The 15,581-nt window shown below is 40.8% G+C and overlaps 1 protein-coding gene across 2 annotated transcripts in view; it reads left to right on the top strand.

The window, feature by feature from the left end:
• Window positions 1-15,350, top strand: part of LOC114447212 (glutamate receptor ionotropic, delta-1-like) — a 187,060-nt gene extending 171,710 nt beyond the window's left edge. For both annotated transcript variants that reach the window (XM_028423352.1, XM_028423351.1), the window contains 6 exons: window positions 21-351; window positions 2,496-2,634; window positions 7,702-7,897; window positions 8,903-9,069; window positions 10,667-10,907; window positions 14,735-15,350. In XM_028423352.1, the coding sequence (XP_028279153.1) occupies window positions 21-351; window positions 2,496-2,634; window positions 7,702-7,897; window positions 8,903-9,069; window positions 10,667-10,907; window positions 14,735-15,172 (1,512 nt within the window). In that variant the 3' untranslated portion in view covers window positions 15,173-15,350. The remainder of the gene's footprint in view (window positions 1-20; window positions 352-2,495; window positions 2,635-7,701; window positions 7,898-8,902; window positions 9,070-10,666; window positions 10,908-14,734) is intronic.
• The last annotated feature ends 231 nt before the right edge of the window (window positions 15,351-15,581 follow it).

Raw genomic sequence — 15,581 nt, 5'->3', positions numbered from 1 at the left:
ATATGACTTCATATTCACAGAGAGCTGACTTGGCCATATCGGCCATCACCATCACGCCGGAGCGTGAGAGTGTGGTTGATTTCAGCAAGCGCTACCTGGACTATTCAGTGGGAATCCTGATGCGGAAGTCAGAGGAAAAGATCAACATTTTTTCTTTACTCGCTCCATTTGACTTGGCGGTGTGGGCATGCATCGCCGCTGCCATCCCTGTAGTAGGCATTATGATTTTCCTGCTGAGGCGGATCCAGGCAGTGCGCTGCCAGAGCAACACAGGAGGCCATCCTCCACCTTCTGTTTCCACCTCGCTTCAGAGCGCTATCTGGATCGTCTACGGCGCTTTTGTGCAACAAGGTAGGTGACAGTCAATTACAGTATGCAAGGACAGCACATGCAAATCATGCATTTGTTATACATTGGAACAGCAAGCCTCAGTGAGTTTTTATTCCAACAAATTATGCACCAATCTTCTTCAGTTCCCAGCATTCATTGTCAATGTCACTGGATGAAAACATGTCTGCTATTGTCTTCCTGTGGCACATCAGTGGACACTACGTCATAAAACTCTAAATTATCAAGTGTTATATCAACCAGACACTAAAACAAAAGAGTGAAAAAAACATCCAATAAACTGAAACACACATGTGGCTGCCACTATACAGCAAATGCTGATTCAGTAGTGAGTCAGGTTGAGGCACAACATCCACCATAGCATTTTCTAAAGGTGCCCTTCTCAAGGGGAACATGCCATCTTTAGGCCTGGTGGAGATCCAGGTATGTCCATTTTGGATAAATGGCTACTTCAGCAACTGATGTTAAAGCCTGAACTGCATCTATCAATGTCTGGCACACTGCCTGTGAGCCTTTTTTAACCTAACACCCACTATATTTCAAGAGAAACTAAAATCAAGCCTTTTCTCTGCCTTTCCTTTTTTTTCCCCCTCATCTTGTTTCCTGGCTCGTGTTCCAACATCGCCACTTTTGTTTCAGTCAAGTGGATTGCATTTTTTTTCTCAGGGATGACGTAGGTCACTTTGATATGGATCTGAGTGCTGATGCATAGTGTGCTATTGTCAGAGTGCATAAACTTGGCAGACGTATCCCTCCAATGATTTCATAATGATATGCCAACACTTGGCTGTTTTTTTGTTGTTGTATGCTCAGCACAGAATAAACCATCCACCGCCCAGACACACTGATTTTTTTTTTTTTTTTTTATCACAGCCTTTTTTCAAACAGGGACTGCCCTGCTTTTGTTCCATAAAGAGGTCAGGGAGAGGTAGCGAATAATCTGAGGAGAGCATATAAAAATAACACCTCTTCCTCACGATTAAATGGTTTAATCAATTTCTTTCATAGATGAAAGAGACCGCACTGCAGCTGGCGTAGCAGTAGGCTGAGATCCAGCAAAGTTTCAAGATTCACATTTCGCATTCAACGACCTTAAGAAATCACTCAAAGCCATATGTAATAAAAATGACTGATTCTGAAGTGCTATGCAACCGACAAGGCCTTCAGTTTTTTCCTTAGCTGTCCTAAGGGGGCAGTTGTGTTGATTATGACACTTTCAGACAAATATGTTTTCATTACATTCCATATTCCTGAATCATTCAGATGACATTTCTATGGCTTTAGACTTCAGACATAGAATATGTGCTGACATTTTTCTCGTGAACCTCCATAAGCTGTTTTTTTGGATTTTTTGTTTGCAAAAGGACATCTTGGTCTGACAGAGAAGTCTGATGAACCTCAAAGAACACAAGAGAGATGTGGAAAAAAAGACTTTAGTATTTTCTTTCATATAAATGTGGGTCATCAAATATAAAAATATTCATTTTATGGTAGATAGCATTTTGATAAATGGTGCATAAAAGATTACAGAGATGGTATTGAATCAAGGTGGCTGCCCCAGAGTCAGATGTACACATGGATATTATCTCAACAATGAAAACAAAATTACAATCCAAAAAAAAAAATCTATTTAAAAACGTAAAATGATTCAAGACACTTTAAACATATGGTATAAAAGCATATATTTTCTTGGCTATCACATAATATAACACGATAAAATCAGACCACAGGACCTTGATGATAATAATGATAATGATAAAGGAAAACCCACGCATTCTGGCAGCGCTGCAATTTACTACACCACATAGAAGATGTCCTCCTTCACTCTAAATTAGATTAGAGGTGCGTTAGATCTTGTAGAAAGATGACAGAATTACTCCAGGAGTCAGTTAATGGCAGTTGCCATAATTTTTTCCAGCTGCTGTTTTATTTTTAATGTGCAAGTAAACAATAAATGCATTTTATTTTGAACTGCCAGGGTGGAAAAAACCAAACATTTTTTTTACTATCACTGCACGCCGATCAACTATCAAAGAAAATAACTGTCAGAAAAATCAATAATAAATGTAATTGTTCCTTGCAGGCCTAATGTGTACAGCTAACAGAGTGATGTACAGTTTTTAACCTACTATCTGCACTTCCCACAGGCACTGACTCCATACTTGGCTCGGTGGCTCTGCGGATCGTAATGGGCAGCTGGTGGCTTTTTACCCTCATCGTTTGTTCGTCCTACACAGCTAACCTGGCTGCCTACCTCACTGTGTCACGCATGGACAATGCTGTCAGGTAAAACCTTTTTTTTGTGTTTAAAATGTAAATTAAAAACAACTTTGATCACTAAAGTAAAGCCTTACAAGCTTAGGAGAAATGTTTTATCCAACCATCTAATAGGCAGCCGCTTGCATTAGGTGAGAATTAAAAAAACAAAAGAACCAAAGGAATGTTCTTCTTGCTGCAAATATTGTTGCAGTGTTTTTCAAAGAGTTCCAATGTTTGGTCTGTCCCAGGACTGCTGCCTTTTTGGAGATGTATTTCTTTCCCAGGCATTACAGCGTGAAGTGCAGCAGAAAAAAGCGCACATTTGAATCTACATTTTCTGTACTGTCTGTCACCATTTGGATTTTCCACAAATGCACAAAAACACTTTCAAGGAAGGTGAAATCCCATTGAGAAAGAAAACCGTTAGATATGTCTGTGGAAATGCAAAAACAGAGCTCACCCTCTGTGACAGAAAGCCTGTTGAAGATCACTCTTAACACTTAAGAAAACAACTTACTTTAAAGAGCACAAAGTCCATGGTGGTTCATGTGGCAAGTTACAACTGCACTCTCTGATAAACATTTATTTTGCAATAGAAAATCAACTACAATGATTCAATAAAGTAAATCATAAAATTTGTCTGAAATATGAACTATCCTGAAATGTTATTTTTTTCTTTTGGTTTCAGCCTTAGTTTAGACAGATTTGTAGTTCTGGTAAGCAGGATACTGATGCTGGTCAGGACCTATTGGACTGATTTGTTCTGTTTGTTATGTTAAACTATTTGTTGATATGTTTTGCGTCATAGTCTCATGTTCTTCTAATTTTGTTTAGTATCAATAATTGTTTACCATCTCCAGTACCTTTAGTGTTTTGTTTAGACTTCCTACAAAGTCAATTCGAATAAAGTAGCAGGTACTGGTCATAGCAGAGGACATGTACATTGTGTTTTAATTGTTCAATTTAAAAAGCCACTCTGTACTTTCTTCTTCATTTTAAATGCAATCACAAGCAGTTACTCTCTGTTCCCTTTACCTGTGCCAAATGGACTAGATTAATGTTCCTGTAATTGTCATTCTGAACATAAACACACACAAACATGAGAGAGAAGGAGTGGGGCTCCTCACAGGTGAGCTGTGTGCTGCTTAGCATTCGTCCCCATGCTCACATGTCCACATGTGGCTATTTGTTCAACAGAAGACAGACCCAATGCAATCAAATGCCTCTTTGGCCATCCTTTGGGGATAGACAGAGCACTAAATTGGATTTACTGACAAATAACATTTGGACTGTGGAGAGGCTAGTTGTTAGGCAGCAGGTCAAAAATTACACAGTCTGCAGCAGGTGGAGCTGATGAGACGAGCATGCAGATTGATCTCTAACACGTGTCCCTGCAGTGAGAAATATTGATAAATAAGATGTGTATGTTATCACTTCACCAGCCTGGTATCAACAAGGTGAATTGAATAGATGAATAACATGTTATTAGTGCACATTTTTTAGCATTTTGTGTGTCATTTCATGCCATTTTAAGTTTCCGCTGATCAGAAGGTGCTGGCTTTGCTGTGGTGTTGTACCATTATCCCCAACCTTGGTTCCTCATGCTGCCTTGTTGTGGTCATTCCATGATCGGGTGACATATTAGTGACATTGGCCAATATATCACTTGTGTTTAAACAGCATGAGAAATGCCTACAGGTTCTGTGTTATTTATTCCATAGCATCCTATGTTGTGTGTATACAGAATGAAAAATGGCTACATGTGCTTTTTCTTACCTTCAGTGTTAAATCAGAATTGTGACTTGTATAGGCGCAAATGAAGGCAACACAGAAGTGGCAAAAACTGCTGTTCCTAGACCTGCTGTGTACGCTATAGTTGGTTTATTATCAGCACATCATTTATCTGTCAGACAGTCTTTGTCCCTCGGAGGTGTGAAGCTACTTTAAAGCCAATACATTAATAAAATCTTCAATCTTATAGAATGTAAGAGTTTCTTATCTACCACTGTGACTTTGTTTTATCTGCAGGTTGTTAAATTCATAGTAATTCTGAGTGATACTATTATAGTAACACAAATTAACAACTCATGGCAGTGGTGATCTGCAAACAGCAAGAGAAACTAGAAACTGTTTTTATAGAGTCTGGTGGCTTTTAAGCGAGTCGTATTACATGCAGATAAGATCATTTTTAATAATATCTGATGACGAATGCTCCACTGATTCTACAAACATTAAAATGTTTCCTACTTCATTAATTTTTTAACTTTAATCCAGTGTCCTACTCCTGGGCTCAACATAACTTGAATTTTAAAAACATCAGTACAAAGTTGTCCAAATGTTGTTTCCTTACAAATGAGTTGTACAGTAGACGTTGGTGTGCTGCCAACAAAGCAGCAGCTCGAGCTGGAGCTGCAACTAAAACCATGTATATATTGTGTTTGCGCCTCTGTGGGGTTTCCAAATATGTGTGTGCATGATATATTAATATTGTGTAATGGGAGGAAAAAAACAACAGTTAAACCCAGATTTGCATAGAAAATGTTTTTAAATACTACATGGCTTTGTCCCTTTTTGTTTACTCTGTGAAAATAAGCCTTTATAAAAACTCCTACGCCTAAAGACACAAAAGGTGATGTTATTTTTTTTTTCCTACCATGCTGCGATGTGAAACTAATCTTGTGTTCTTGTTTTGTATAAGTGTGAGAGAGAAACGACTCACGTTAATCCTCCAGGGTATCATGTGGCTTATTACTAATGAGATGAATTCTTTGATGGAACCATATTGTTTTTGTCTTGTCACTGTTTTGGCCAGTTTTACATTTACAGAGCTAAATAAGAAGGGTTACTGAATGTTTCCTGTCTGAGGTAGGAGGGGATGAGCTGTGCAGCTCTTGTTATATAGCAGTGCAGTTTAACTCATTGAGTGATTCTGCAGAAAGTTTGATGTCAATACATTTTGTGGCATTTCTGGTTTGTCAGCGCTGAGAAAAATGCACATCGGCCTTCATGCAGTTATCCGTGTCTTTTTACAAAAACCTGCGTATTCATGGTTACAATATTAGACCTTTTATGGTAAAAGCATACAGCACATTTTCCATAATTACCATTTTAGTCTCAAGGGTTGACCGCCCGTGGAGATGGTGGCAAAGGCAGTGAGGAGTGCTCCTTGGTGATAGAGGGGGCTGCAACTGGTTCTTGAAATTAATGACATGCATGAACACCGACAGAAGGATTCTTTCATGTTTGTGTCTCTGCTGTGGAAGAAAATGAAAAAGGGAAGTAGAAACTGTGTGTGTGTGGCTGCTGTGCTTCTTCCTTGGCTTAGCCATTATAGGTAATGAACAGAGGCCTGGGCTTGGACCTCTTTCTATTGATTGCAAATCAAAGTGTTTGCACTTTGAGAAACAAAAGGTAAACAAGGAAAAGTACCTAGAATGGGTGACATATGTTCCCAATGCATAGGGATACAATATCACCTCTCTTAAATAGCTGGTGCCAGATAAAATAGTTTAATTGCGTTACTGTATTTTAAATGTTTGCTGTGCCAAGAATCCGTCTAATGTTTTTTTCTATTTCTTGCTTACAATATAGGGTCTCTCACCCCTTTGTTCTCTCCAGCTGGTGCATCTAAATATTTATGGTCCTGATTTACTTTGAGCTGTAAATCTATCTTGTAGTTTCATCTGCACTGAGATATCTAATCATTTGTTTCTCTCCGACTTTTTCCTCTTCGGCAAACACTGCCACGCCATAGAGGCTTCTAATCAAACGGCTGAATTAGTCCTGTATTATCATCATGAGATAAACAACTCCATTCCTATTTTTTTTTTTCAAAGAACTGGGGAAAGACAAACTAAGTTATGTCAATATTCTGGGGTTATATTTAGTAAATGTAAGGAGCAGGTAATCATGCACATTCAGATTACACTGAAAACTCTCTCATTTAGCAATTATCTCTATCTCTATGTGCAGTAAAAGCCGGCTGTGGTCCTCTTACTGCCTTCAGCATCTATATAACTATTTTTAATAACTGTTCATATAAGGGAGAGTTTAGCGTGATGGTGGTAATACTGGGGAAAGTGCACGCTACAGGTGCTGATGAATAATATACCCGTTAGTGGCTTGCACTAATGCATTAGACATGGAGTGTTTTGGACCAAACTGACTGGATGAAGTGAACCCAGGGGTAGTTAGATGTTGAATTTTAACTGAAATGTTTGTATATGAAGGGTTGCATGCCAAGAAACGTATGTGGGATACTGCAATGAATGAAAGAGAAGCACTGTCTGCTGGCATACCTTTGTTATTCTGTGAGTACAGAAACCATAGATGCATTCCACTCATTTTTTAATTAATGCTACTTCTTATTGCATCATAAAATACCCATATGGCATTGATCTCATTTTAGAATTATTATAATGTCAGATGAATGCTGCAGTATGATCCAAGTATAAACAAAATGCAGCCCACACATGTAAGACAGTGTTCATGCCTCTGTACTGTAAGTAAACAAGTAAAACTGGCTGATTGAGAAGTTGGTGGCTTAAAGTAGAAGCAGCCAATGTAAGAAAACCCAGACATTTTTTCCCCTCATACATTTACATGCCTAGTGGTGAAGCATACAGATTCTTCTCTTTATAGATGCTTAGACCTACAGAAAGTGGTTTGCAGAAGTGATGACATCATCATTATCTCTGTGAAAATGGCGTTCAGTGAGTGGCTTCTTCATCTTGGGGAAGAAGAAGCTTGACAGTGCCAAATCAGGTGAACAGGGCAGGTATTAGAAGAGGTCGCACATTCCTGGATTGCCGACTTGCAATTTTATATTTCCAGAAAGAGAAATGCCACAAAAGTTATCGACTTTTTCAAACTCTGCATAATCACTAGGAGTTGAACTGCATGTGTAATGTGAGTATAACTTGTCTCATTTCACCACAGGCCACAGTTTTATCTCCTGTCATATAATGCTTGGAGTTGTATTTTTCTGCTGTCAGTTGTCTACATGTAACGTGTCAAAGAAAACTAGCTTTGGCTGAAATTAGCATTCCTTCCAAAGTCTTTGCTGACTAATTCTTTGATATGATCATTCTGCAGGTCGTTCCAGGACCTGTCGAAGCAGGTGGACCTGGTTTATGGGACGGTGAGGGAATCGGCCGTTTATGAGTTTTTCCGGGCCAAAGGCACCAACCCTCTAGAGCAGGACAGCACATTTGCAGAGCTCTGGAAGGTCATCAACAAGAACAATGGCTTTGAGTACTCCGTCTCGAGCCCGTCAGAGGGCATCAAGAAGGTCAGTGCTTCGGTTGATTTAAAGGAACCCTCACACAGGACGATGCAAGCCAGACTCATTAAGATCTCATAAATGTTTCAGTTCAGTCCCATAAAGTACAATATGAATTCAGCAATTAATTAAGAAGCTAAATAATAAATACTGGTTAAGTTACAGTAATTACAACATAATTATTATATACTAAACTCATAAGATGGTAATTAATGCTAATGCAGCCAGGTAGGAACACACTGAGAGGGATTTAAATTATATACACAGTAAAGTGATATTGTTGTGAAGTTTTTCTAATTATACTCACAAGCTGTGTGTGCAGCCAAATTAATATTGTGAGGATCTTCCCCTGATTCTTTGACACACATAACACACACACACAACCAGCAGACTAAACAATAGTCCATAATTGGACAAATTATCTGCAGTCATCTAGACATCTGTGTTATTTGAGCAGCACATTGCATTGAGTATCAGGCTGGGTCATACATACATTTAAAACAAACTTCACTGCACACAAACATGGTTCATTCTTGTCTTTATTTATTAGATGTGAACTGACCAAATAGTAGCAGCTTTATACAGTATGTGGCGAGCAGAGATATAGAAACACCACAGGGGAGAAAAGAAATGTGTACAAAACAATAGAGAAAAAATGCAAAGAGTAGAATTCTGCTACGCTTGTTGTACATATTCTACACAGTGGGCCTCTCAGGGTATAGCATTAGACTGTGTTTCTGAAAACAGGCGACATGCAGAGTATTGCAGAAATGAAGATGCAATTTTCATTGTCTATGTATAGAAATCAAAGCCTGTGCATGCTGCTCAGTGTTTCCCCTGAATGGGCAAAATATTTAGGCTCCTTCCTGTGCAACACTCATTGCTATTTCCCTACTGAAGATCTCTCACTGCCATGGGTTAAAGGAGTAAAAAATAAGGAAGAGTGGTGGGAAGAGCTTGGGTTGGTTCCATCCTTGAAATCAATGTCTTAAACCATGTGTGTGTTTCTTCCAGGTAAAGAGAGAGTCGTATGCCTTTCTGTGGGACATGGCTGTGGTAGAGTACGCAGCTCTGACAGACGACGACTGCACGCTGACTATAGCAGGAAACAGCATGAGCACCAGAGGCTACGGCATGGCCCTGCAGCACGGCAGTCCTTACAGAGACCTCTTCTCTCAGAAGTACGTTTTATACTGTTATACGTCAAGTTGATATAGCACTGATGACAGCTTAGCAGAAAAGGAACCTCACTGGTGCATTATTCAACCTGTGAATCATTCTTTAACAACTTGGCTGTGATAACTAGACCTAAAATAGGCAGTCAGACAATCAGAGAAGTTGTAAAACCTTTGTGGTTTTTAGAAGCATCTATGAAAACATCCTTGTAAGCCTTTCAAGAATTGCAGTAGATGAACGAGATGAACCATTTGTCTGTCAGCATCCATCACAAGCTAACTTTACCACCACAGACCATCATCACATGTGCTGTAGTCACCAGTATCCTCACAGGCTGTTGATTACCACATAGCTTAAAGCTTGGCAGGATGAATTCTTATGATTCATGTTCTGTGACAATAATCAAACCAAGTGGCACAGGTTGTAAAAACACACTCTTCACTACATTTATGGGCCTGGACAGTCATGTGTAAACTGCAACTTGACTTGTTTGCGCAATCATACAGCCATAGCACTGTAGTTATAGTTTACTGTGTGAGAATGCTCATATTTCTGTCCTCACTGGACCTATTTTTAGCAACGTAAGTGTATTTCCAGAGCTCAGCAGTTTCCTTGCTGAGTGCAGTGCTATCAACACCAATGCACTTGATGACCAGAGATATAACATATGGCTAACATTGTAATTTATCTTTTTGACACATTCAGATTTTTAGGATATTTGCAACCAGAACATTTGTTCTGTTAACTTTTTCTGCAGAAACACGATGTTGAAGTAAACGGGTTCTGTGCAGACTTGCAGTACAGACCTAACAAATTTCTCCTAGGTTTCTCCCAGACAAGCATCGTCTGCACATAAAAAGGAAAATAAATGGGTTTAAAAACATGAGGCTGTGATGTTTCATGATTTTAAAAGTGTATAAATGACACAGCGTCAAAGCTGTCAGCTTGTACTGCCTGAACGTCTGTCTGCCTTGAATGAATGCGTGTGCACAAACACACACGAGCCAGTCACTGCTGAACAGGTTGAATAACGACTGTGCACAAAGCTAACTGCTCCGGTGGGACAGGCTGACAGTCTCTTCTGTGTTTGCGCTCAGCCGTCATCCTTTTCCATCTATTCCTCCCTCTGCACTAACTGATGGTCTGACTGTAGTGTGTGTTTGATCTGCTTTGTTTCTACACTTGTTGTTAGGAAACTGATGAGCTCTGAAGCTGGGATTGTTTTTCTTTGCCTTGTTCCCAAAGAACTGCTTGTTTAGCTTTCGTTTACGATCAATCAGCATCACGTCTCGCACTGTGTAACCAAAGCTAAGTAGCATAGTGTTTCACCCATCAGCGGTCTTTAATAAGCTAACAGTCACTGTTAATACACTAAATTAACTGTTTTATTTTATGAGATTCACAAGCGCTTAATTACTGTATCGTGATAATCATTGTTTGTTTGTAAAATAATTTAGTTTTCCCTCCCCTACTCTGCTGTCTATGTCATTTTATTAGCAAGCTTTTAATCTTAATCGCTGCTGAATTATTTGTCCCGTGACCTGTTGTGTTATTAAAAGGAATAGTGTGTGAATAAACCACTAAAGTCTTCTCTCCCCACAGGATTTTGGAGCTTCAGGAGAAGGGTGACCTCGACATCCTGAAGCAGAAATGGTGGCCAAAGAAAGGCCGCTGTGACCTGCAGAGCCACGCAGATGCTCAGCCGGAGGGACGGGCGCTGCATCTCCACAGCTTTGCCGGCGTTTTCTGCATCCTCGCTGCCGGGCTGCTGCTGGCGCTCCTGGTGGCTGCGCTGGAGACCTGGTGGAACAGTAACCACTGCCGGCGAGAGCAGCCCAAAGAGGTGACCACTGACAACTCGTCGGGCCAGGGCCCAGGGCCAGGCCTCCTAACCCAGAACCGGGCCATGGTGGCAACCACGGGTCCCCCTGCCCCACCAAGGCCCCGATCGAGACCCAGACCCCCGGGCCCCCCGGTCCTGCCCAGAGATGCCACTGCCACACTCTACTTTATGGATCCAGCTGGTGCTGATGCCAGCCCCGATTTAGTAGAGCTGCAGTACACCCAGTTATAATAGGTGTGCCCCTGGTGATAGTTCAGACATCATGTGATCAATCTACTCATTCCTTCTCATGTTGGGAGAGAGGTTGGGGTGCTTTGTTAGGGATTTCTCTGAGGCTTGTCTCTTACGCTGATTGCTGACAATCACAGTCGCTGATGCTCACGTGAGAGACCCACAGCTGAGCAGATGACTGCAAAGCCAAAACCACATACTGAAATTGTACTTCTGAGTCGACAAGTGCTTCAGTTGTACAATAGCTCTCTTTAGCTAATCCATTCAAGTCTTAATGCTTTAGAGCTCTGACTTTATCTCACAGCTGTCAACTGGGCAGCCCCTCTGCATGAGGTGTCCAGACAACTAAGGCTTGACATGGATCCCTAAACTAAAGTGTGAGCAAAAGCAGACAGTAAAAAAATATGAGCCTTGAGCTGGCTGTTTGACATGACAGTCCAACAGTACTGGATGAGAACACCCATTTAAGACCCAGTCCTGTCCTGAAAACACACAGTAAATCAAACTTCACTGGTGCTGTCTTTAGGCGGCAAATGAGGGTTTGAATTACTGCTGTTAATTCCTACGTCTTTGTGTGCAGCTGCTCTCATAATAATCACATACTGCTGTCATGACAGACACATCACTCTCTCGTTGTTTAAAGAACACAAGATGTGATGGATATGTTCACTGTAATCACAGATGTGTGTCTAGACTTTTCCACCCGGAATCTTTTGAGTATAAACTACTTGCTCTGTAGGTATTAAAAGGACAAAAAAGACCCATAGGAATGGTAGCAGTATATCAATCTATCCATTTCCTAAACCATTTAATCCATCAGAGTCGTGGTAGCAACCGGGGGAGCAGAGACACCCTGACCTCCCTCTCCCCACCAGCTCCAAGGCCAGACGAAATATGTGATTCCTCCAATGTAATACAGCTGATGGCCACATAAATGATTCTACATAATATTGTATATTATATATACATAATATACTTATTTCAGACTTAACGATGGTAACGTAGTTTCTATGCTCAAAGGTGCTTAAACAACAAAGTACAAAAAGGCGGCTCAAGTAGAGGTTTTATGGCTGGATTTCACACTGTATACACTTAGTGTACTCTTAGTGAATCCAGCATCAGCAGTTTGGAACAGTTTTGATAGATAACAGAAGAAAAATGCCAAACATTTCCTCAGTTTTTATTAATGTAACTGGACTCAAAGAGGAATTCATGCCGCATGTTAGTTGTTTTTGCTGCTTTTTAAGCCTGCAGAATGAGCGAGTGGTATTCCTAAGATGTGGGTGGAGGATCACTTAATATAATTTGATAAATTGCTTGTATTATGACAGCATGAATATACAGTATGTGGGCATTATGACAGCCATTTCAACTTACTGCAAGCCTGAACAATTAGAAGAATAGTGTGGCATTATGGGAAATACATTTTATACCCCTGAGGATACTATAATAAATACTATGAATGCAGTCAAGCAGACAAAAAGAAACCCTGTTTGTGTCAGGACTTGAATTACATTCTCACTGGTCTTACCACATTTAGTAACAAGGTAACAAGGTAACAATTTGTTTTTGTCAACATTAAGATGGTGCAACACTTTGAATTCTGCTGCTGTAAGAGATAGTGGGATGATGCCATTACTGTTTCTTTGGTAAACCATGTTTCAGTCAAAGACAAAAGAGACACTAGAGCATCTTTTTAGCATTCAGCTCTTCTCACAGCTGCCACTCAGATGTGTCTGGGTCATTTCACTTAGTTTATGGGAACCTGTAGGCGTGGATTTTCCTCATGTCTGTATTAAGAGACTTGTACGCGGCTTCTGTTGGTTGCCTGGCAACACAAAGTCCCTGTGCATAGCCGTTAGCAACAAATTGTGACAACAGTAAACTCCTGATGAGAGGCAGCTGGCATCAGCAGTTAGGGATACACAAGATGAGACAGGGTAGGCAACTGAACCTTCAAAAGTAAAAGGATTACATATGGCACCTCAAACACATATTTCAATCTTTTACCTCGTTTTCATAGTTGGGGTTAGACATTTAAACACAACTGGTTAAGGGTAGCCATTAAAATACTAATTCACTTTAGTGCTGCAGGAGCAAAGTATTCCAGCTAAAAGCCATTAGCTTGAATTCTGTGCTGCCTGTCATTAAAAAAAAAAAAAAGTAAATCAAGTCATTATGCATTTAACAATACTTTCAAAAGTATTGTTAAAAAGAGCCTATTACACATTATATGATGGTAAAGTTTTTATCTTATCTTATGATGAGACTGGGTTGTTTAATGACACAATTTCTCCTGAGAATGCTGGAAACCCAAACAAAGAAGTAAGAATTTTTCTGACACTCCCTTATTATATAGATAAACAAGATGACTGACCTAGACATTAACACACAGATGGGATGGTGACCTGCACCTCATCTGATCAGTCAGTGAATGTATTTCCCATAATGTCAACTATTCCTTTTTTTATATTTTAAGTAGTAACTAGTTGCTATTATATGTCAATGTCCGGATTCACATGGGACCGTTTTGGTTATGTATCGTTGTCTATGATCTCCAGCAGGTGACTAAGGATTACAGTCTGCAAAGGGTTTCTGGTCCATTGACATATAATGACATAACAGGCGCTTCACCTGAAGGGAGGCGGGACATTTGGACAGACAGAGAGAGAGACTGGGAGGAGGCCGAGGCTCTTGACACAGGTCAGGAGGAGGCCTGACTGTGCTGTGCTGGATGGTCATTGGTTGTAACAGGGCGGAATGGGCGGGGCATGGGGCCGGGCAGGGGTAGACTGTAGTTGCCTCATCTGTCATCTCACCTCATGGTCTGTCCTGTTATTCGTCTTTCTGGTGTTGTCTGTCTTCAGTGTGTCTCAACTTAAATGGGTGCATGACAATAGTAGTAAAATCCAGGAGCAAGCATGTTTGTCTGAAACAAACTCTCTATTTGGTTTTCCCCTTTCCTCTCCCATATCTATATGTACCTGACCAAAGAAAACAATACTTTAATTAACCAGTCTGTCTTCGTTCAAATTTGATTGTCTTACAGTCTGATTCACTGGATTTGTACAAGCCTGTCTCGTTAACAGCTCTTCATGTGACTGTCACCTCCTGCAGATGTGCAAACGCTTCTGCATGAAGTGACTTCTTTGTTTAAGCTCATCCTAGCAGTGGAGACATTACCTTTTACAACTTCACATTTAGGATTTAGTGTTTGACGGTCATGTCTCTCTGAATGTTGGCTGCTTATTAATGATTGATATACTTCTTGAATGAAGCTGAAATGAACCAGTGTTGTTTCAGCATCCTTCACATGAACACTGCGATGATGATAGATTAGACTGCACTGCATGCTGAAGATAACTAGTCATGATGGTGATAGTGAGATGGCCATTATAACCTGTCTTTCTCTGTCTTCTTTCACATCCCATTCCTCCTTTTAACCTCTCAACCCCTTTTCACTGTACATTCATTTCACTTTTATTCTTTATCACACTCCCTGCAAATCATATTCATGCGCTGCCTTCCATTAAAACCTCTATCTGCCCATCCTTTATGCCGGCATCTTTTATTCCACACCGCTGTCTATCTTTTAGGACAAAGAGGTGAACCTGGAACAGGTCCACCAGCGTTTGAACAGCCTCCTGGACGAAGACTTGGCCCACAAGCAGCTGCCAGGCCAGTCCATCGAGATCTCTGCCCTGGACATTGGCAGCATGCAGCCCAGCCAGTCCCTGGAGGCTTTGTCTGTTCGGGACTACCCAACCCATCGGGGACCACCGCCACTCTCTGTGACCACCTTCCTCCAGGAGGGTCATGGGACAGGAAGGCTACTGGGCACGTCCGCTGGCAGGACCTTGCCCCTGCCCCTCAGCAGTGCCACCATGCCCTCTATCCGCTGCAAACACAGGGCACCCAACGGAGGGCTCTTCCGGCAGAGCCCAGTCAAGACACCCATGCCAATGTCCTACCAACCAGTGCCAGGAGGACCCATCCCAGAAGCCAATGAGCCCAGCCACGGGACATCCATCTGAGCACGCCGAACATTCACAGACACTCAGCTCAAACAGAATAGTGGAGAGCTAAACAGAGTGCTAACCGTGGGAAGAGATATAAATAAAACACTAAAAAAGGATTTTTATTACCAGTGATGACGCGCCAGTGGGACGACACGCAACACTGCGACTACTGTACATATTTGTAAGTACAAACAGAGAGAGAAGCAACATTAAAAAGTGTATTTTGAATATTCAACAGTTGAGTTTAAAAAACACAAAAGTATTAAAAAAATGACTGTTTGAATGGCTTTGTAAATTTTGTTCTAAATGAATAAAGGTGACAATTCTTTGTGGTTGTTTTCTAAGTGCCAAGTTCAAAGATGTTTTCTTTCAGATCAACATTAACTGAATGTACTGTGGGAGTTCATGACAAAGACATTTCACA

The sequence above is a fragment of the Parambassis ranga genome, chromosome 15 (assembly GCF_900634625.1).
Source record: "Parambassis ranga chromosome 15, fParRan2.1, whole genome shotgun sequence".
Classification (NCBI taxonomy): domain Eukaryota; kingdom Metazoa; phylum Chordata; class Actinopteri; family Ambassidae; genus Parambassis; species Parambassis ranga.
Note: the sequence above shows the minus strand (reverse complement) of the source record. Positions and strands in the feature narration are given on the sequence as shown.